This window comes from Oryctolagus cuniculus, chromosome 17 (genome assembly GCF_964237555.1).
Source record: "Oryctolagus cuniculus chromosome 17, mOryCun1.1, whole genome shotgun sequence".
NCBI classification, from domain to species: Eukaryota; Metazoa; Chordata; class Mammalia; order Lagomorpha; family Leporidae; genus Oryctolagus; species Oryctolagus cuniculus.
The window spans coordinates 20503188-20525625 of record NC_091448.1 but is presented as its reverse complement, the minus strand read 5'-3'; the positions used below and the strand labels follow the sequence as shown (position 1 = coordinate 20525625).

At 60.8% G+C, this 22438-nt stretch overlaps 1 protein-coding gene across 1 annotated transcript; it reads left to right on the top strand.

The window, feature by feature from the left end:
- The first annotated feature begins 801 nt into the window (after positions 1-801).
- On the top strand, positions 802-21554 carry LOC100348518 (signal transducer and activator of transcription 5A). The gene is made up of 19 exons (XM_070060682.1): positions 802-899; positions 1632-1769; positions 2067-2223; positions 3201-3290; positions 7218-7392; positions 11944-12074; positions 12330-12481; positions 12962-13117; positions 13478-13657; positions 15219-15306; positions 15402-15524; positions 15809-15901; positions 16367-16573; positions 17568-17662; positions 17924-18054; positions 18363-18518; positions 19179-19230; positions 19513-19617; positions 20406-21554. Exons 2-19 carry the CDS (start codon positions 1642-1644, stop codon positions 20566-20568), a joined length of 2382 nt encoding a protein of 793 aa, XP_069916783.1. The 5' UTR covers positions 802-899; positions 1632-1641; the 3' UTR covers positions 20569-21554.
- Positions 21555-22438: the final 884 nt, after the last annotated feature.

Sequence of the window (22438 nt, the reverse complement as noted above, 5' to 3'; positions counted from 1 at the left end):
TGTAAGGCTCCAAGGATTTAAAACAGGCCCTCCCCAGATCTCTCTGGAGGTAGGGCCAGCCTCAGATGTGATCCAGTTGGGGTGAATGCCGGGCCCGGTGGGTCCATGGGTCACGGTGGGCTGACTGGCAAACCCCTCCCCTGCTCCCCCCAACCCCCCAGAATTGCATTCACCTGCAGAACTGAAGCAAACCCACTGCCAAGGTTCTTTCCTGGCCAGCCTTGTGGTGGGAGTAGTGGGAGGGAGCGCAGCGGTGAGCTTGGCTTCTCTGGAATCCCCCCTACACAGTCCTTTCCCTCCCTAGGACTTCACGTCTGAGATCACAAAAGCTGTGGCAACCCACATCATCTCTCAGTCTCTCTCTCTCTCAGCCTCTCCACCTCCCATAGGCTCAAAAGATGGCACACGCCAGAGTGGGGAGGCATCTCCAGCTCGCCCGTCCTTCCCTCCTCCCCTTTCACAGATGAGAAAACCGAGGCCTTGGTCTGGGATTTCCAGAGCTTGGGATTTCCCGGCCCTGAGCCTGTCGCCGGCTACAGTCCCGGGACACTCCCGCGAGTCGCAGGCACACGCTGTCTGGGACTCCCTGGGGGTCCCGCCGTCGGGGCAGCCCCCACGTCCGGCGCCACCCCGCCGCGCCGCTGCTGCGCACTCGCCGGGAGCCGGCGGCCGAGGGCGGAGGCTGGGAGGCCGCGCCAGCGGCGGGGAGGGTGTTGGCGAGCGCCCGCGCGCTGTGTTTGGTCTATCGCAGGCAGCTGACCTTTGAGGAGGAAATCGCTGCTCTCGGCTCCTTCCTGTAGTAACAGCCGCCGCCGCCGCCGCCGCCGGGAGCCCGGGCCGCGAGCGAGAGCCGCGGGGCGCACAGCCGGCCCCGCCGCCTCACAGCTCGGCCCCACCAGGTGGGTGCCGCGCGGCGGGGCCCGGGCGCCTCGGAGCCCGACGGCCGCGGGCGGGACGGGGACCGGCCCCCGGCGCCGAAAGCCAGTTTGGGCGCAATGCGTGGTGCTCACGGGGGTCGGGGGTCGAGGGACGAGGGACAAGGAGGAAGGGAGGCGGCCGTCGTCCTCACGCTCGGGGGAGGGGGCGCCGTCGGGCGCGACCAGGGTGATGGCAGAGCGCGGCTGCGGGGCGCCCCGGGAGGGGAGCCTGTGTCGTTCCAGCTCTTTCTGCTCAAGTCCAGCCATGTGCCCCAGGGCGCCAACCGTAGGGTGGCAGCCCAAGCTGCCTCGCCTTGACTTTGGCTTGAAACATCCCCTGCTCCCTGAAATGGGGTGTCTGGGTGCGCGGCTGGTGGGGGGTATTCGTGCAGACCCTGCAGAGGGCGGTGGGCCTCGGCCGTCAAGTTTCTCTTTCAGTTTCCCATGGGGCTAGGGGAGAGGAAGAGGAAGGGCACTTGCCTCTCTCGGGGACCCCCCTCCTCCCGCCCCCAGCCTCATTGGGTTCCTTGTTGGAGAGGAGGGGCAGCCCTCTCCTCCCCACCATCTCTCTTTCCGCACAGGAAAGCCTGCTAGTGGGAGGAGCGGGGCCTGGCCCCGACTGCAGCCCAGGGACAGGTGGGCACGGTAGGGCCAGGGGCAGGCCCGGCCGGCCTCTGTGGAGGAGAAGGCTCTTGAGTGGTCTCCTGGTTCTAGGCGAGCGGCCATGGCGGGCTGGATTCAGGCCCAGCAGCTGCAGGGAGACGCGCTGCGCCAGATGCAGGTGCTCTATGGCCAGCACTTCCCCATCGAGGTCCGGCACTACCTGGCACAGTGGATCGAGAGCCAGCCGTGGTAGGTGCCCCTTGCCCGGGCCTCCCCCTGCGGGGTCCTAACCCCCTGGCTTGGAGATCTCCTCCGTGTGCTTCGGTGCCACGCTGGTCCTCCCTGCCCTCCTCTGTGTGGAAGGGGCGGTGTCCCTGGGAAAGGGGAACAGGGAAACGGGCGTCTGGAGGGGACAGAGGCTGCGTGCAGCCTCCTGTGCCTGTGGAGGTGCGGGCAGCAAGTCTCGTGGGCTCGCGTCACGTGGTGCCTGAGCTCCTGGCTCGAGGAGTTGCCACAGTGGATTTCTGTCCCCCGCCCTGCCCCAAGGGATGCCATCGACCTGGACAGCCCCCAGGACCGAGCCCAGGCCGCCCAGCTCCTGGAGGGCCTGGTGCAAGAGCTGCAGAAGAAGGCGGAGCATCAGGTGGGGGAAGATGGGTTTTTACTGAAGATCAAGCTGGGCCACTACGCCACCCAGCTCCAGGTGGGTGTGAACGCTGGGCCACCTACAGGGAGGAAGCAGAACCCCCCGGGGTTTTTTTCCTGGTCTGGCCACTGACTCACCGCATGACCATGAGCTCCTGGGCAACTTTTCTTCAATTTCCCCCACCCCCTCTTTCTAAGTCAGACCTGCCGGATTCCTTTAACCTTCCAGAAAGTACTGGATGAGGTGGGGGTGGGGGTTTTTGTTCCCGACAGAGGGAGGTGGGCGAGCCAGCATGGTGGACGGATTAAAGCAGGTGGCATGGAGGTAGACTGAGGCAGGATTCTTTTCTTGGAGGAAGGAAGGTTGGGGCACTCTAGAGATGAGTGGCTGCGTGCCCGTTGGGACTCTGCTGAAGCTGGAGTGGGGAGGAGGAGGATGGAAGAGCTGTGTGAAGTGGGGTTTCTCCTTTCCGTGGGGTGGCATGGCGGGGCGGGGGTACAGAGGAAGCGCGGAGTTTGTATGAAGCAGGAAAGGGGTGTGGGTGGTGATCACGGTCAAGCCCTTCTCAACCACAGGCAGCGGGGACCGGGCACCAAAAAGTCCTTCTCCAAGAGGGAGGAGTCGGGAGAAACCCGAGGGGAAGCAAAATAGGAACCGAGGGGCAGGAGTATGGCGGCAAGGCCCTCGGCCTCGTATCGGATGTGTGAGGCTCGAGTCACCTGCCCCTGAACTCGTTCGCCTCTGGACAAGCACGTGACCTCTCTGGGCATCCGTGTTCCCCTGGGCGACGCAGGGATAAGGGGTTTCCACGCTGGGAGAGTGGAAGTGCTGTGTGGACGGCGGGCGTTGAGTTCACTGCAGACCCAGTGTGAAGATGGGGGAGGGGCCCTGAGTAACAGAGACAGAGACATCTGATGATGGTTTCTGAGGCTTCCTGGGAGAAGCCCAGGCAGGGGCTGAAGCAGAGGAAGGGTGAGCCTGGCCCGGGGCCGGTATGGCTGGAACTGAGGGCAGATGCTCTTGGATTCTCCCAGAACACGTACGACCGCTGCCCCATGGAGCTGGTCCGCTGCATCCGGCACATTCTGTACAACGAACAGAGGCTGGTCCGGGAAGCCAACAATGTGAGTGTCGCCTGGGGGTGGGGGAGGAGCTGGGGGGTCTTCCCTGTGACTTTCTCCCCAGACCCAACTGTGTTGATATCAAACAGTGGCATAGGACAGCACCGAAGAAATAAGAGGCGCGGGCAAGCACGAGAGGTGGTATTGCATGCCGGTGTGGGGTGGCCACATGGCTCTGCCACTTACCAGCTTACCAGCTGTGTGACTTGAGCAAGTTGCTGTACCTCTCTGAGCCTCCCATTTTTCTATTGTAAAACCGGGGTAATAAAAGTACCTGCTCTATAGGGCTAGTGTGAGGGTTAAGTTAGATACTATGTAGGCCAAGGATAAACACTCCCCCATCCTCCTACACACAATCACCCCCCCCACACACGTATACACACACAAATACATACACCACATACACATATACACCCCCACACATGTATATATCCCCCATGCACATGTATACACACACGAATACATCCCCCATACGCATTACATATATACACCCACGCACATACATACACCCCCACACACAAATACATCCTCCCCATACACACCTCCACCTCCACACATTTATGCACATCCCACACACATACACACACATACATTGTCGCTCCCCCTCTTCGTGGAGGAGCAACACTGAACCCTGCCTAGGCTTCATATCCGAGTCACGGCACCATTATGTCGCTCCCCCTCTTCATGGAGGAGCGACACTGAACCCTGCCTAGGCTTCATATCCGAGTCACGGCACCATTATGTCGCTCCCCCTCTTCGTGGAGGAACGACACAGGACCCTGCGCTGTTCTTTCGTCTGCTCGGCCCTCCCCGGGTTTGCTGCTGGTTCTTCCCGGGTTGGCTACTATCCCTTCCACCTCCGTGGAAGGGCAGTTCCCCCTGGCCACATTCCCCACTTCCGCAGGGGAGCGGCACACCGCCGGCCGGCTCTCTGGGGGCTGCACAGGTGTTCCCCTTAGATGTTCCAGGTGCATGCCGTCTCTCTCCTCCTTTATAGTCCTCCTCCGCCAATCCTAACTCGGCTGCCCACACGCCGAGTACGCTGCTCTCCAATCAGGAGCAAGTCCTACAGTTTATTGGTTGAACTGAAGGCAGCTGGGTAGAAGCTGTTTTCTCCTCTCCCAGCGCCATATTGTAGGAGAGCAGATGCATAGAATAAGTCTTAATTCCAGTAACAGTCTAGTCCGAGCTGCTCCCCACAGAGGAGAGCAGATGCATAGAATAAGTCTTAATTCCAGTAACTTAGTCTAGTCCGAGCTGCTCCCCACAATACATCCCCCACGCAACACACCCCACACACATATACACACATGAATACATCCCCCCACATATAGCCCCCACACGTGTGTACACCCCCACACATGTGTACACAGAAGCTTACACAGTCTCACACTCTTCACATACACGCACACACATACTCACTGAAACCCCATCTGTGTCCGAGGTGCCGTCACAAATCACCAGGGAAAAGGGTTTGGCGTTCACTGAGTGGCTCTGGGTCCTAAATGGGGACTGCAGGCTGGCCGTGTCTGGGAGGACAGCCTGGGTGGCACAGGGGGCAGGCCTGAGGGCGGGGCAGTGCTCATCGCACACTCTGAGAGCAGAGTGTACAGAGGCTTTTTTTTGTTTGTTTGTTTGTTTTAAGATTGATTTATTTGAAAGGCAGAGCCATGGGAAAAGGGTGAGAAAGAGAGCGCTTCCATCCACTGGTTTGCTCCCCAAATGGCTGCAATGGCCAACACCGGGCCAGGCCGAAGCCGGGAGCCAGGAGTTCCACCTGGATCTCCCAACACGGGTGCAGGGCCCCAAGCACCGGGACCATCTTCTGTTACTTTCCCAGGCGCATTAGCAGCGAACTGAGTCGGGAGCGAAGCAGCCAGGACTGGAACCGGCACTCTGATTTGGGATGCAGGCATTGCAGGCAGCAGTGACTCAGCTCCTGCCTGGCCACACCAACCCCTGTGTAATGAAGGCCTGGGACAATGATACAGACATCACTTTGTCTGCAGTAAAGCAAAGTGAGTTTCATGAAGTCACATAACAGGGCTAGAGATCGCAGGACAGTACCTGAAGCACAAGCGCTATTTGCTTGTAAAGAATCAATGGGATAGGGCCAGCGCTGTGGCATAATGGGTAAAGCCGCTGCCTGCAGTGCCGGCAATCCCATGTGGGTGCTGGTTCAAGTCCTGGCTGCTCCACTACCATCCAGCTCTCTGCTATGGCCTGGGAAAGCAGTGGAAGATGGCCCAAGTCCTTGGGTCCCTGCACCTGCATGGGAGACCCAGAAGAAGCTCCTGGCTCCTGGCTTTGGACCAGCGCAGCTCTGGCCATTGCAGCCAATTGGGGAGTGAGCCAGCAGATGGAAAAGACCTCTCTCCCTCTCTCTGCCTCTCCTCCTCTCTCTGTGTAACTCTGACTTTCAAATAAATAAATACATCTTAAAAAAAAGAATCAATGTGTCAGGCATTCTACAATCGCCCGAGGAAACACTTGCTGGTCCAACTGTGTGTCTGAGTCTGGGCTAGGACTGGGGGAAGAGGCAGAGGTGGGGACCCCCAGCCACAGTAGATTCCCCAGAGTGAGCCCAGGTGGGGAAACCCAGCTCGTCCTGGGCAGGCTGGCCGGGGATGTCCTCAGGGAGGGGGTGTCGCACCACTGGGGAGGAAGGAGAAGAGGAGGAGTGATCTTCCCAGCACAGGTGTCAGTGCGCACAAGGGCAGGGGAGCCTCAGACATCCCCCCTGCCACTGCTTGCCGGTTAGTGCACCTGCGGAGGCGGAGAAGGGGGCTGGCGGGGAGTGATGCAGGCAAAGCCAGAGGGGGCGGAAGCCAGGTCCTGGGCCTTCCACACTCCCGCCGCGTCCCCTGGCAGCCACAGCGCCCCCTGAGGTTGTGATGTGAATTCAGCTCTGATAGAGCGTATGGCACTGGTGGTGTCGGGAGCGCAGGGTCATTCCTTCTCAGCACTGCTGATGTCCTGGCCTCGAGGACTCTGTGGTGCACAGGACACCGAGGGTCCTAGAACTTGGGGACCTCACGTTCTTGTGTAGAGAGACAGACCAGAAGCAAATGAACAAGCAGCAGCAGGACACATTGGTGTGAGACTGGGCCCGGAGGAGATTGGTCCATAGGAGGAGGCCCCTTCGGAAGAGGTGTGAGTTGAATTGCCTGCCTCAGGAGTTGGTGCCAGAATGTTACAGACAGATGGGGCATGTGCAAAGGCCCTGAGATAGGAACGTGCTTATTTGTTCAAGGAATAGAATCAGCAGGCCTAGCCGCCACTGGTACCCGGGCAGCGTGGCGCTAGGGGTGGAGATTGGCAGGGGCTGGTAGCTGGACCAGCAGAGGCTGGAAGAAGAGGTTTGGATTTTGTTCCGAGTGTAGCTGTTAATTGCAAAGTCTCTAGAGGGGTGTTGAAGGGACAGCTGGTTGCCAGCAGGCCTTGTGCTGCCGCCCCTGTCATTTCACTTTGGGGTCTCGGGACTCCTGCGAGAGGTTCAGCCCCTCTCTTTGTTTAGTCACGAAGAGGTGTTGGGTGAGGACACTCAGAGTGGTGGCATGTGCTCACACAGCCCTGGCCTCCCAGTCGGGGCGTCGGCTCCGTGAGTGTGTGGAGCAGGAGGAGGGAGGGGTCATCAGTAGAAAGTCCCAGGTGACCTGGGACGTGTTGATGCTCTCTGAAGCAAACGAGAGACCCTTCTGGGAATCCCGCGGCGGAGGCCAGATCCGAAATTGAAGTTTCTAGCATGAAGGCGCCGCTGTCTGCCACGTCGCCTGTCCGTGCCCCTTCCTCCCCGTTCCCCCCCCCTTCTGGCAAACGGCCCTCCCTTCGTACCGCAGACGTGAAGTGGTGGGTGCGCGGGGCCGGAGGCCTTCCTCCCTGCCTCTGCCAGCACCCTGCTGCTTGTCACTCCCGCCCGTCCCTTCACAGGGCGCCTCTCCCGCTGGGACCCTGGCTGACGCCTTGTCCCAGAAGCACCTTCAGATCAACCAGACGTTCGAGGAGCTGCGGCTGGTCACGCAGGACACGGAGAACGAGCTGAAGAAGCTGCAGCAGACTCAGGAGTACTTCATCATCCAGTACCAGGAGAGCCTGAGGATCCAAGGTGAGGCCGGGCGGCCGCCGCGCACATCCCCACGCGGGGAGCACTCTCAGCTCCTGTGGGCTGTCCCCATGCAGGGAGCACTCTCAGCTCCTGTCATGCGGGGAGCACTCTGAGCTGTCATGCGGGGAGCATTCTGAGCTCCTGTGGGCTGTCCCCATGCGGGGAGCACTCTGTGAGCTCCTGTCATGTGGGGAGCACTCTGTGAGCTCCTGTCATATGGGGAGCACTCTGAGCTCCTGTCATGTGGGGAGCATTCTCAGCTCCTGTGGGCTGTCCCCATGCAGGGAGCACTCTCAGCTCCTGTCATGCAGGGAGCACTCTGAGCTGTCAGGCGGGGAGCACTCAGCTCCTGTCAGGAGGGGAGCACTCTGAGCTCCTGTGGGCTGTCCCCATGTGGGGAGCACTCTCTGAGCTCCTGCGGGGCTGTCCGTCTCCATAGCACCTCACTCGGAGCCTGGTAGGGAAGTGGCTCCAGGGGTTGAGCACCTGCTCTGTCCAGGCCCTGAGCTCAGCGCAGCCCTCATGAGAGCCTGTGGAGCCCACGGCTGCAGACTGAGGTTTAAAAAGAGCAAAGAACTGGGCCTGGGCTGCCTGTCAGTTGCAGACCGGATCTCAGCTGGTGATGTGGAACCCTGTACTTTGTTACCCTGTATTCTCGCCGTAATTGTGGGCACTCGCTGCGTGAGCGCATTCGTGAATGTGGGCACCGTGTTCCCTAACGGATGCCGGGGAAGAGGCGGGAAGCCAGGAATGCCCCTCGGGAGCCTCACAGGCGGGAGGAGACAGGGCAGAGCGCTGGCATGAAATCTCCTCTCTCCTCTCATGTGCCTGGCCGGTGGCTGCCGCCATGTGGGTGGGGGAAAGAAGAGGTGGCTCGGGGGAACTGCCCTCGGGTACAACCTGAGGAGTCTGGGGACATGGCCCCTCTCCTTACACCCCAGAATGGCCCCAGGGGTGTGCCACCTCGTCCTCGTGAGAGCAAGAAGCGTCCAACTGCTCTGTGCTTTGCTCCTGAGTTCTCCTCTCAAACATACAAGTGTGCATGGGTCTTCAAAAGTTCACGGAAGATGCATAGTGTGAAAAAACTATCCATGGATTTCCATTTTTTTGCACCAAAATAAACTTACCTTTTGATTCCATCTTCCACAAACTTTAAGAAGTATCTCTGCTTGTGTATGTGTGTGTGTGTATATGTCTGTGTATGTATGCGTGTTGTGTGTGTATATGGTCAAAGCTATACATGTGCCCCTAAGCACTGCTTTAGCTGCGTCCCATACTTTTGGTTATGCTAGACATTCATTATGCATTTTGAAATATTTCTAATTTCTCTAGTGATTAATTTTATCCATATGTTATTTAGAAGCATTTTGTTTCATTTCCAAGCATTTGTTTTTTTCTAGATGTCTAACTGTTACTGACTTCAGTATCATCTTGTTCTGCTGTGATCACACTCTGTGTGATCTCAGTTTTTATAAATGTATTGAGAATTCTTTTATGGCCTAGGATATATACTACCTCAGTGAATGCATCTTATGCATTTGGAAAGAATACATGTTCATTGTTGTTTCATTAAAAAACAGCAACAATAAATTTGGTAGTTAGCATAAAAAGTAAAATTTTACAAAGACCAGTGCAATATCTGTATTTAAAAAAAAAATTGGTGGGATGACATTGGTTCACATATGGTCATGCACTGAATCACAGTGTTTTGGTCAGTGTCAGGCGACTGTAGTGTGTAGGTCATACAGCCTGGGTGTGTGGTTGGCTGCACCCTCCAGGTGTGTGTGAACACACTCTATCGTGTTCACACAGCAATGAAATCCTGTAATGACATTTCTCAGAATGTTAGCCTGTTGTTAACTAATACGTGACGGTATTTGCAAATCTCTAATGCTGGGCTTAATAAGAGACAACTGTGCCTTCCTTTCTGTTATAATATCACACTTCTCGTAGCTGCTGGAGGCTCCACTGTGTACCTGTAAGACACTGAGAGTGAAAAAGGCAAATGCAGGCTTAAGAACATTCCAGAAATTCCCAGGGCTATACGTGGAGACCCACTGGACTTTGCCTTTACTGGTTTCTTCCTTGCCCAATTGTTTTGTTGGTTGATGAAAAGAAAAGTATCAGAATTACCTATTGGGCCAGCGCCCTGGCTCACTTGGCTAATCCTCCACCTGCAGTGCTGGCATCTCATATGGGCACCAGGTTCTAGTCCTGGTTGCTCCTCTTCCAGTCCAGCTCTCTGCTTTGGCCCGGGAGGCCAATGGAGGATGGCCTAGGTGCTTGGGTGCCTGCACCCGCGTGGGAGACCAGGAGGAAGCACCTGGCTCCTGGCTTGAGATCGGCACAAATGGCTGCAATGGCTGCAGCTGGGCAAGGCCCAAACCAGGAGCCAAGGGCTTCTTCTAGGTCTCCCATATGCCTGCAGTGGCCCCTGTACTTTGGCTGTCTTCCACTGCTTTCCCAGGCCCATTTGCAGGGAGCTGGATCAGAAGCAGAACAGCTGAGACTCAAATCTATGCCCGCATGGCATGTCGGCACTGCAGACATCTACATTTCATACTGCCTGTCTTTATCCATGCTTTTAAAAAATTTAACATGTAGACCACATATAGTTCAATCTTGCTTTTTATCTATTCAGTATCTCTGGTTTTAGTAAGATATTTAGTTCAGTAATATTTAAATTATTAACATAGATGTACGTTCATTTTAATATTTTCTGTTAAGCATTCAATTTTGGTTCTGTTCCTTTTTTTTTTCCCTTAGGAAGGGGTGCTATTTTTGATTACTCTAGAATTTCATTTTAACAATTTCAGCTTCCTTTCTGCCATGCCAGTGTTTTCTGCATCCTGAGGCCTGCCCGTCCCTGAAACATCGTTGGTACTGAGTCAGTTTTTAGCTGGCAGGAAGATTCTAGCATGTCTTCCTCCCGTTGGAACCAGGCCCACACTGACTCCAGAAAAGCATGGCTCCTTCCTGGGGCAGGGCCAGCAGAGTTCACGTCATGTCCGCGAGAGTCCTGTGACCGTTGACGGCTCTTGTGGTCCCGAACCTGGGTTTTCTGTTCCCGAGGACGGGTTAGGCCTGGAGTGGAGTCTGGGTTTGTTCCCTCGGGGCAGTGTGTGTTCAGCCTCGCTTATCTGCCTCCCCCAGGAGAGGCACAACTGTGCACCTGTGTGAGCAGGGGGCGCTCAGAGCCCCCCAGGGAGCCCAGCAGTTGCCTCAGGTCTCCCTGGCCTCTTCCAGAAGCTTCTGCCAATTGCCAGGAGACCGCTAAAGGGTCACTGCGCAGTGTCCACGCCCCAGAGTTGGAACCCGATTTCTGAGTTGCAGCTGTGGGCTGCTGCTGGCTGTCTGAGTGGCTTTGGTCTGTCCCAGCTTGTGTGTTCCATGAGGCAGGGACGAGGTCCGTGTGACATGGCCCTCAGAGGCCACCAGGAGCTCCTGAGGCTCTGGGAGGGAGGCGTCCCCTGTGGCCAGGGCGGCTGCCCTGGGGTGGGGGGGCTCCCCACAGGGGAGGGCGTGCAGGAGGCTTTACCTGGGCAAATACTGACTTCTGAGCCAGGTTGGAGACCCACAGGTGCTCCTCGTTCTCCCGTTTCTCCTCCCCTGGGTCTGAGGGTTTCATCACAGCCGTTTTGAATGGGGTCATGAGACCTCCCTCCTGCCCTGTTCCTGCCCTGGGGAGGGTCCTCCAGCGAGGTGGAGAGCAGCCGAGCCCCTTTCCCAAGGAGATCTCCTGTTGCCAGCAGGCCTGGGTGCAGGGTGTCTCCGCCTTTGCTGTCTGTCTCACCTGGTGGTGGGCGGAGCTGACAGGGACCAGCCCTGGACAGCCGGCTGGGGCTCCTTGCAGCACCTGAGGACTCCTCCTCCTGTGCAGAGAGACCCAGCCTGTGCTCAGGAGATGAGACCAAGCCGGGGTGCGGGGCCTCCCAGGAGGCCTCCCCTGTGAGGTGGGGGCTGGGCTCTGCTTGTCCCTGTCACCTGGCCACTGCTGTCCTCTCTCCCGTCCACGAGAACGAATCTGCCCAGAACTTGGGTGGGCCAGGCGGTTTCTTGAGTATTTTCTGTATCATGAGATAGTTCATCTCCACAGCAACCCACTGAGGCAGGTACCAGGAGTCTCCATTTCCCACACGGGGAAACTGAGGCACAGGAGGCCCAACTGCTTGCCCAAGTTCAGCCAGCTAGTGAACGCCAGGGCTCACTTCCAACCCGAGGCCGGCCCAGGCCAGCGTCCCGCTGAGGAGGGCTGGGCAGCCAGCACTGTGGGGTGGGGAAGAGGCCACACAGGGGTCCCCTCAGGCGTGCTCTGAGTGCCCACCCCCACCCCCAGAGGAGAACCCATCAGGAGCCTGGTGAGCGAAGGCAGGCACTGCCTTCTAGGGAGCCCGTTCGCCTCCGGCACCCAGGGCTGGCAGGAGCCCGACCTGCCGCTGCTGGGAGGTCTGGCCTTCGAGGGTCTGGCCCCAGGCCAGTTGAGTGGGGTCTGGGGGCTTCGTGCCAAACACCGGGAGGTGATGGCCATGGGTGTGGTGTCGCCTCCTCTAGCCCAGTTTGCGCAGCTGGCCCAGCTGAACCCCCAGGAGCGGCTGAGCAGGGAGACGACCCTGCAGCAGAAGCAGGTGTCCCTGGAGGCCTGGCTGCAGCGTGAGGCCCAGACACTGCAGCAGTACCGCGTGGTGAGTGGCTCTGCGCCCCTCTGCACCCGGGCTGGAGCACCGCGGCGGGGTCTCCGGGGGCCAGATGGGGGAGGGGCCCAGGACAAGGGCAGGGCCCTGGGGAGCAGGAGGCCAGATCCTTCTTCTTTGGGGTGGGGGGCACAGGTCTGGAGAGGGGGGCCTGGGCCCGTGCCAGGCCCTGCATTTCGGGGGGTCCTGTCCAGGCCATCGTCTGGGAGCCCAGCAGGGCTGCTGTCCCCCCCTCTCCCCCCGCAGGAGCTGGCCGAGAAGCACCAGAAGACCCTGCAGCTGCTGCGGAAGCAGCAGACGATCATCCTGGACGACGAGCTGATCCAGTGGAAGCGGCGGCAGCAGCTGGCCGGCAACGGAGGGCCCCCCGAGGGCAGCCTGGACGTGCTGCAGTCCTGGTGCGCGCGGGGAGCAGGCAGGCGGGGCCAGGGGCCAGGGGCCAGGCCATGCTGGTCAAGCCAGCTGCCTCTTCTGCCTCCTCCCTCGGCCCGTGCTGCAGGCCCCACTGTCTGGGCCACCGGTGTTTCCCGGGGGCCTATTCCTTTTGCAGACTTCAGTCCCCTACCCTGTGCCCCACCCCCACCCCACCCGGGCGAGGGCATCCTGTGGAGGTGAGGCTGGGCCAGGTGTGCAGAGGATCCTTGATCCTCCGGGGGCTGCCTGGGCCCAAGCTGAGACCGCCCTGCCCCTCCTGGCTTCTCTGCGCTTCTAGAAGGCAGGCCGCCTGCTCTGCCCTCTCCAAGGGAGGAGCGGTTAGGCCCCCACCCCCTGGGGGTGGAGCCGGGTCCTGGGGATGGGGTCCCCAGACTGGAGCCTCCCAGCCTCTGGCCTGGGAAGTGGGGGAAGCCAATGTGCTCCTGTGGCCTGGGCTCCTGCAGGTGTGAGAAGTTGGCTGAGATCATCTGGCAGAACCGGCAGCAAATCCGCAGAGCCGAGCACCTCTGCCAGCAGCTGCCCATCCCCGGCCCCGTGGAGGAGATGCTGGCCGAGGTCAACGCCACCATCACGGACATCATCTCCGCCCTGGTGACCAGGTGGCCTCCGCCTCTCGGCCACGCCCAGCGTGGGGGTGGGGGCTTCCGCGGGGGTTGGCGCGTGGGAGCAGTGGTGCCGTCCTGCCCAGGTCTCCGCCTCAGACCCTTCTCACGCTGCCTCACACCTGCTTCCCACCCCATCTCCTGTAACTCTGGCTGCTCTGGCCCAGTGTCTGTTGCCAGACCCCACAAGAGATGCTCTTGGACCCTGCGTCTCCCTGCCGTCTCCCCAGCTCCCTCCCCGTGGTCTCGTGGGAAAGGGGCCCGGGCCACATGCCCTTCCTTCATCTGCTGAGCCCCAGGGGTGGCACGTCCCCTCCCCGAGGCCGGGTCTCACGCCTGTCCCTGTGTCACCTGCAGCACATTCATCATCGAGAAGCAGCCCCCGCAGGTCCTGAAGACCCAGACCAAGTTCGCGGCCACCGTGCGCCTGCTGGTGGGCGGGAAGCTGAACGTGCACATGAACCCCCCCCAGGTGAAGGCCACCATCATCAGTGAGCAGCAGGCCAAGTCCCTGCTCAAGAACGAGAACGCCCGCAAGTGAGTGCCGGCTCCCTCCCTCCCGCCCTGGGGCTGCCAGGCTGGGGTGGGCGTGGCTCCTCTTCTGCAGCGGGGTAGCACAGCCTCCCTCATCTCCCACCTGCAGACCTGCACACAGCGTCCTAGTTCATGCTGTTTCCTTACCCACTGCATCCTCCTGCCTGTGGCCAGCATGTAGCGGCTGCAAGTCCTACACTGCCGCCGTGCTGGGCCCTGTGCTGTGCAGAGAGAGGACAGGGAGGCTGAGGGGGATGCAGACAGCCCGGCTTCGGCATCGCCCACCTGCTGAGCAGCCGGGTGGGCTGTAGGCTGTGAAGACTGAATCCTATAGGGCACCATGGTAGGGTGGCACAGGCAGGAAGAAATGCCCAGGAGTCTCGGGCTGCAGCTGGATAGGCAGTGGCTGCCCGGAGGGGCTGGAGAGGGAAGACTTTTCAGGGGGAGAGAAATCGTGCCATGTCCTGGAGGCGGAGCAAAGAGCAGGTGTGGTGAGCGGGGACCCTGGGGGAGGGCCAGGCTTCAGAGCAGGCTGTCCACAATGTGGGCCACCAGCGCATGGACACGTGAGCGCGTGGATGAGTGGTGTGGGAGGCCACAGGCCGTCCCGGGTCATCCGGTCCTAATCGGTCAGTGTGTGCCTGCCGTGTGTGATCGGGGGGTAGTGTGACAACAGAGACGCACGAGGCTGTGCTCCTACAACTTGCGGGTTAGCTGGGGAGACAGAATAATGCACCCTTAAAAATGAGGGGGCAGGCAGGCAGCGGGCTCGGTGGTTCTGATGCCATTCTGAATGCCTACGCCGCAGTGCCCGGGTTTACAAATCAGCTTCTCGCCTGGTTCCAGCTTCCTGCTGCTAATGTCACCCTGAGAGGCAGCAGGCGATGGCTCCAGTTCTGGGGCCCTGCCATCCATGTGTGAGACCTGGATTGACTTCCTGGCTGCTGGGTTCAGCCTGGCCCAACCCCAGCTGTTAGAGACATTTCGGGAGTAAACCAGCGGATGAGAGATCTTGTGCTCTTTTTCTCTCTTTCAAATAAGTAAAATAAAAAAAGGTTTGTGCTGAAAAGTGATAGACTGTAGAAAGAGAGCTAAGACAGTGCCATCTTAGTGTGTGGATGTATGGGGGCAGGTGGGGGAGGCGTGAGCCACACTGGGGCGGGGCTGTGGGAAGGGACGGGCAGGGGTGTTTTGGGTGACGGGGGGAGTGAATACCCAAGTCTAAAGTTCCAGGTTAGGTGCTGAGCTTGGCGTGCACAGCAGGTGGCCAAGGCCGCCATGGCCAGTGTTTCCTGAGTGACACGGAGGTGGGCTTGATCCTGGGGCTCCTGTAGGCCACGGTCGGGTCGTGGCTTTTCTTTGAAATGCACCAGAAGCTACAAGCAGTCCTGAACATCCCCACGTCAACCTTGGTGGCCGAGGGATTTCTGCCCACCCCTCTCCCTTGGAGCCTTCGCCTTGGGTGCTGTCGGGGTGATGGGGCCCAGGGAGGGGCCGTGGCAGCACTGCCCAGAGCAGGGATCCCTGCCAGGCCATGCGGACCTGGGGCTCTCTCTGCTCACAGCGAGTGCAGTGGCGAGATCCTGAACAATTGTTGCGTCATGGAATATCACCAAGCCACCGGCACCCTCAGCGCCCACTTCAGGAACATGGTAAGGACTGGGCCTGGCCGTGGAGAGGGGGCTCAGCCCAGCGGGGAACCCTCCTGACCCTGCCCCCCCTCCCCCGACTCCATGGGCCCCTGCAGTCACTGAAGAGGATCAAGCGTGCGGACCGCCGGGGTGCGGAGTCGGTGACGGAGGAGAAGTTCACGGTCCTCTTCGAGTCGCAGTTCAGCGTTGGCAGCAATGAGCTTGTGTTCCAGGTGAAGGTGAGGACCCCCGGCTGCCCCCTGCCCGAGGCTCACCCACAACATGGCCCAGGTTACCTGTGGGAGGCCACCTGGCTGCGCTGAGAGGAGGCGCCCGGGACCCCCTGCGCTCCCTGTGCCGGCCCGCAGCAGAGGCGGTGCACTGAAGAGAGCCACACTCCGCTCTCTGGTTTGCGGGTGCTGCAGCTGGTTCTGTGGGTGACGGCCGGGGCTGGGAGTCCTGCCCGAGCAGAGCGTGGAACGGCGGCCACGCCCCCGCACGCTCATTCCTCACTTTCCCACAGACGCTGTCCCTCCCCGTGGTTGTCATTGTCCACGGCAGCCAGGACCACAACGCCACGGCCACTGTGCTGTGGGACAACGCCTTTGCTGAGCCGGTGAGCCCCTGGGGGACCCTGCCTTGCCCTCCCCACCCCCAACACCATAGAACGCTGCTCAAGGTCAGGGCAGCTCCTTGAGCCCCTGCTGCGAGGTGCTTCTCACCCCGTGCCCCCTCCCCTAGGCCCAGAGCAGGGCTGGGGCAAGGTGAGTGGGGCTGCCCTCGGGCTCCAGCTGCAGGTTCTGCACAGGAGGGCTTGGACCTTGGGCCCTGGCCTGGGATCTTTCTTTGCCTTGGGCTTGGCCCCCTAACTGCAGCCTGGGCCCCTGGCCCTGTGGGCCCACGCGGCATCCTCTCTTTTGCCTTGCCCCCTTTCCCCCATGGGTCTGTGCCTACTTTCTGGAACTTTCTCGGCCCCCTCTTTCTTGTGTATCTGTGTGTCTCAGGCGTGCGTGCACATATGTTCCTGCTCACTCCATGTCCCTAAGTGCCCCATCCACTCTGCTTTCTCCGCTCCTCCCAGGGCAGAGTGCCATTCGCCGTGCCTGACAAAGTGCTGTGGCCGCAGCTGTGCGAGGCGCTCAACATGAAATTCAAGGCCGAGGTGCAGAGCAACCGGGGCCTGACCAAGGAGAACCTGGTGTTCCTGGCACAGAAGCTGTTCAACAGCAGCAGCGGCCACCTGGAGGACTACAGCAGCATGTCCGTGTCCTGGTCCCAGTTCAACAGGGTGAGGGCCTGCCTGGGACCACCCGCCCTGTCCTGCCTCCCCCACCTCGCGGTCAGGCGGCCCCACCCTGTCTCCTACCTGGAGGACGACAGCAGCATGTCCGTGTCCTGGTCCCAGTTCAACAGGGTGAGGGCCTGCCTGGGACCACCCGCCCTGTCCTGCCTCCCCCAGCTCGCAGTCGGGCGTCCCCACCCTGTCTCCTTCCACCTGGAGAAATGGGGGTGTGGACCCCAAGGAACACAGGCAGAGGCTGGAAGGCGATATGGTCAGCTTGAGAACCCAAGCAGGAGGACCTGGGGAACCTCGAGCTGGGTTCTGGACCCTCGGGCTCTAGTCCTAGCTCTGTGCTCTGGGCTTCAGTTTACCCAGCTGCGCCCCTCTATAAAGTGAAGGGATGGAGACCTGTCCAGCCTGGACAATTCCTTTGTTATTATTTTTAAAATGTACTTGAAAGGCAGAGAGACAGAGCTAGAGAGAGATCTTCTATTTGCTGGTCCACTTCCCCAAGGCCTGCAATGCCCAGGACTGGGCCAGTCCAAAGCCAGGAGGCTGGAACTCAGTCTGAGTCTCCCATATGGGGGACAGGGAAGCAAGTACTGGGGCCGTCACCTGCTGCCTCCCGGAACGTGTATTAGCCGGGCAGCTGGAATCAGAGTGGAACTGGGACTTGGACCCTGGCAGCCCAGTATGCTATGCAGGCATCCCAGGTCGCTTCTCATGTGCTGTGCCAGATGTCCACCCCTGGCCTGGAAAATTTTTACACCTCCGACTCCTGCCCAGAGGATTGTCAGGGACCCCCGTCGTCTTAGAAGCGTGGGACGAGTGGCTCTGCTCCCTGGTGATGAGTGGGGCCAGTCAGTGTATGGAGTGCTGGGGTTGGGAGAGGGAGGGGTGAAGAATCGGAAGCAGGCCTGGCTTGGGGCAAGAGGGCAGGGAGACCCCGGGCCGCCCGTGGCCGGGCCCCAGCCCTGACTCGGGGTCTCCCGGCTCGCAGGAGAACCTGCCCGGCTGGAACTACACCTTCTGGCAGTGGTTCGATGGGGTGATGGAGGTGCTGAAGAAGCATCACAAGCCGCACTGGAACGACGGGTGAGGGCCGGGGCACCGCGGTGGGTGAGGGCCGGGGCCGGGGCACCGCGGCGGGTGAGGGCCGGGCCGGGGCACCATGGCGGGTGAGGGCCGGGGCCGGGGACCAGGCCGGGGCACCGCGGTGGGTGAGGGCTGGGGCCGGGGGCCAGGCCGGGGCACCACGGCAGGTGAAGGCCGGGGCTGGGGCCGGGGGCCGGGCCGGGGCAGCCCAGAGCACCGCGGCTGCTGGCTCAGCAGTGACGCGGCTGTCCCTGCACCCAGGGCCATCCTCGGTTTTGTGAACAAACAGCAGGCCCACGACCTGCTCATCAACAAGCCCGATGGCACCTTCCTGCTGCGCTTTAGCGACTCAGAAATCGGGGGCATCACCATCGCCTGGAAGTTTGACTCCCGTGAGTGCCTGCTGTGCCCCACGCGGGCCCAGGGACCTGCTCCCCTTAGAAGGAGCTCTGGGAAAGGTGGGGAGTGAGCGTGTTGCTCAGAAATGTGTTCCCTCGTCCTGTCTTGGAGAACCTGCTGCCACCGGCCCCGTGGACCGCAGACCCGCTGGGCGAGGCCCTTGCTGTGGCCAGGCCTGTGGGTGTCTAGTTTCCCGGCTGGCTGAGGGGGAGCACTCGGGTGGGGTTGCAGGGCGGGCTAGGGAAAGCCCCATCGCCTCCGTCCCCCGAGGCCGGTGGGAGCAGGGTCCTCCTTCTCCCAGCTGACCGCAACCTGTGGAACCTGAAGCCGTTCACCACGCGGGATTTCTCCATTCGGTCCCTGGCCGACCGCCTGGGAGACCTGAACTATCTCATCTATGTCTTTCCGGACCGCCCCAAGGACGAGGTCTTCTCCAAGTACTACACGCCTGTGCTCGGTGGGTCCTGCTGCGCGACGCCCGGGCCCTCCCCAGACCGCGGGCAGAGCCCTGGCCCTAGGTCTCCCACGGGAGTGGCAGGGACCCAGCTGTTTGAGCCATCACTGCTGCCTCCCAGGGAGTCTATTAGCAGGAAGCTGGAGTTGGGAGCAGAGCTGGGATTTGAACCCAAGCACTCTGACAAGGCACGAGGGCAGCATCTTAACCTCTGCGCCGAAGGCCTGGGTCCCTCTGGGTTTTGGATCTTGCTGTGGCGGGAAGGACAGCAGGGCAACCCTATCCCAGCTGTGTCTGCAGACAAGCTGAGTAGAATCGCCCCTCTGCACCTGTGGGGGAAATACTGGCCGCCTTGAGGGAGGGGCCAGGATAAGCCACACTCACACCTCATGCTCTGCTCCCATCCAGTTGGTCACTCTCCCCACTCCACCCACAAACCTGCCTTGGGCAGGGTCTGCTTGTAGATTCTGTCTGGGAGGCGGCAGAGGGGTGGGACTGGTGCCAGGAGCCTGTGTGAAGTCAGGCGGGGCCGTCAGCAGGTGTTTACTGGGTGGGGGTCCTTGGGAAACCTCACCCCTGCTAAGGCCCCAGGGTGATGTGGGCCGGAGACAGACTGCGTGGAGCCCCAGAGACTCAGGCTGTCTCCCCGTTCTTCCCTGGCAGCTAAGGCAGTGGATGGGTATGTGAAGCCGCAGATCAAGCAAGTGGTCCCTGAGTAAGTGTCCAGCGTCCACTCGGGGTCTCCTGCTTCCTCTCCCCCTGCCCGGGCGCCCCCAACCCCTCCCCTTCTGCCACAGACCTGACTCAGCCCCTGGGGTAAGGCTGGACTCGGGTTGTGCTGTGGCCAGCGCCCGGGCCCTCTCCTGCAGCCGGAGCCCCAGGGCAGTGGGCACTCGGTCCTGCTGCACCCTGGAAAAGGCGTCCATTTGCCCCCTGGGCCCCTTCCCCTGGGTCAGCCCAGGGGCTGCCCAGCAGCTGAGCTCTCCTTCTCCCGCAGGTTTGCCAACGCGTCTGGAGAGGGGGGGGCCAGCGCCACCTACGTGGACCAGGCCCCGTCCCCGGCTGTGTGTCCCCAGACGCACTACAACATGTACCCACAGAAGTAGGTTGGGTTCTCATGGGGGCTGTGGGAAGGGGTTGGGGGCGGGCCTCAGGCTGGAGCCCGGGGGGGCAGATAGGCAGAGGAGCCCTGAGCTCCTCTAGGCTGGGGTGCCCAGCTCAGGCCTGGGCCCTGGGCCCTGGGCAGGCACACAGGGCATCTTGACGCCATGGTCCTGGGTGCTGTGTGACCTTGGAAAAGTCCCCGAGGCTTTCTGATCCTGTCTCCCCCTCTGTAAAATGAAGCGAGATCACCTCCCTCGTGGGAATTCAGTGAAAACAGGGCAGGGGCCGTGTTTACACAGGCAAGGCTGTTGCAAGGGCTTGACTCGAGGTAGCTGCCAGTGGGGCGCTAGTTCTGCAGAGCCGAGCGGGGCCACGGCGTAGGAGGAATCCCTCTGTGGGCCGTGGGTGGCCGGGGCTGTGTGTCCGAGGCAGCTGCAGGGAGACCAACAGGCCGGAAGCCCCAGACTCCAGCCCTGACGAGGTGGCCCAAGCATGTTCTGAGCCCCATTTTGCTCCGCCATGAAATGGGGCGAACACCCACCTTACTGTTCAGCGGATGGTGTGCTGCTGCGGGCTGCGTAGCATGGCACGTGGGCAGAGCTCATGGGCCCAAGCGTTGCGTGTTACAAAGATGAGGGGAAATGAACCCCGAGATGACTGTGAGGTAGCCAGAGATGCACGTAGACGCTGGGTGCCGAGCTGGTCCCCTGGGCGCTGGTTTGAGTGGGGAGCAGACTGGGTGCCGTGAGGGGCACCAGCTCCCTCTGACACCCCCGACTTCACCAGCCCGGACCCCGTCCTGGACCAGGAAGGAGAGTTCGACTTGGACGAGACCATGGATGTGGCCCGGCACGTGGAGGAGCTCTTGCGCCGCCCCATGGACGGTCTCAACCCGCGCCTGTCCCCGCCCGCCGCGCTCTTCACGGCTGCCAGGAGCTCCCTCTCCTGAATGTTTGCATCTCAGGGGGAGGGTTTGCGTTCCTTGGACTTCAGTCTCGCTGTGCCTGGTGATGCCTCTGCAGGCATCATGTGGACGTGTGCGTGTGTGTGTGTGTGTGTGCGTGTGCGTGTGTGCGTGCATGCGATGGGCGGGCCTGCCTCGCCCTGGCAGTCCTGGCTCTGTTCTTCACATCGAGGTGTCTGAGAACCCCCGGGTCTGGTGGAGGAGACCGAGCCTCCGTCTTTGCAGGTGCACAGCGCTGGCAAACCTGGCCCCCCGGTCCTCCTTGGTCCACTCAGCGGCGTTTCAGCAAATGGAATGACTCAAGGGCTAGGGTGACAGCAGCTGCAAGCTGGCTCTCCTCCCCAGCGAGCCGCTTTGCGCTCTCCTGCGTGTGCGTGCGTGCATCTGGCCACGGCACATGCGGTGGCCTGATTCTCTCCCTTCGGAGGGAGGTTGGGGCTTGCTTTTGAGTGACTGTATATGTTCATGAACGTGCCGCCGCAGGCTTTCTGTCCAGCCTCTGGGGGCTCGTGTGGGCCGTGCCCGACGGAGTTCTGAGTACAGCTGGATTCACTGGAGTCAGGGCCTTGTCCTTGAGCTGGAGCTCGTGGGCTTCGAGTCTGTGTGCTGTTGCCCACTACCCACCCCAGACACCTTTATCCTCCAACCTTGCCCCCTCCACCCAGCCCCTGCCTCTTCCTGGCCTGTTCACACCCTCGCTTGTAGGAGGGGAGGGGGCAGGCCCCGGCTACATGTGCAGGAACCCAGAGTGGGGCAAGCCGAGGCTGGGTGGGCTCTGCAGGGTGTGGCCTCGCGCTGTTGCCTCACAGGCTGGGGCCTCGCGCCTTCCCTGCGAGGCCTGGGATGCAGAAGCTGGGGAGTTCAAACCCTCTGAAGGGAGGTGGGGACGAGAAGAGGGGTTCTTTTGTACTTTGTACATAGACTATGCATTTGTGTCAACTGTTTTTGAATAAAAGGTTTTTGTTTTCATACATTGGCTGGTTTGGCTCCTGGCTCTGGGAGCTGGCTGTGGCATCCCTGTGTTGGGGACCTGGGGGCTGGGGTTGTTTTGTTCCATCCCACCTGCATGGCTGATGCTGTCATTTTTAGCCTGTAGCTCCGCCTTTTTTTTTTTTTTTTTTTTGTGATTTCCAGGACAAGGACCACTTTGGAAGGCTGAAGAACTGGGTTAGCAACTTGGAGGAAGGGAAGGCAGGAATGACTGTGGGAGGGGCCCGAGGGTGGGCGGAGCTGTGGTGCGGGCAGTTCTTGATCCGCTGCCCCATGAGCAACCCTGAAGCCTGCAGCTGAGGGCAGTGCCAAGGTTTCTCACTTCCTGGGCCAAGGGCAGCCGGAGAGGCGTGGCAAGCCCCATCCTTCCCAATCGCTTCCGAGGCCAGCAGGGGGCACCATCCCACTGTTGCTGGGGTTGAGGGGAGGTGGGGCATGCCCCTTGTGGACCCCCTGCCGAGGGGGTCGCTGGGGGGCCTCCCTTGGGCCTGTGGGCAGCTTCCTTGAGAGGGAAGGGACCTGGCGCTCGCAGCCTGCCCCAAAGAGGGGTGGGAGGAGTGGGCGGGAGGGAGGCAGGTGCCCCTCATCTGCCCCATCTCTGCAGGGGAGGTGCTCGCTCCTATCCTGGCCTGGGCTGTCTCCATGGCCCAGGGTGTGAGGTGGGGACGCTCAGTGGGCACTGGTGTCCTGGGCGCAGCTGCCCTGGGTCATCACCACGGGCTGCGGGGGGCCGCAGCAGCAGCCAGTGAGGTGTCTGCGGTGACCCCACTGGTGAACTAAGGGAAAGTGATAATGGAGCCCACGGTGGAGCAGGGCCGGGAGCAGCCACACCCCAACCCCCATAGGTGGCTTATCTGAGCCCAGG

What these genes read in the sequence shown, in the direction of transcription:
- LOC100348518 (XM_070060682.1), top strand. Translation starts at nt 1,642, where the DNA reads ATGGCGGGCTGGATTCAGGCCCAGCAGCTGCAGGGAGACGCGCTGCGC. An exon ending in AGCTTGTGTTCCAGGTGAAG is followed by an intron (nt 15,525 to 15,808) that starts GTGAGGACCCCC and finishes ACTTTCCCACAG; the next exon opens with ACGCTGTCCCTCCCCGTGGT. An exon ending in ATCAAGCAAGTGGTCCCTGA is followed by an intron (nt 19,231 to 19,512) that starts GTAAGTGTCCAG and finishes CTTCTCCCGCAG; the next exon opens with GTTTGCCAACGCGTCTGGAG.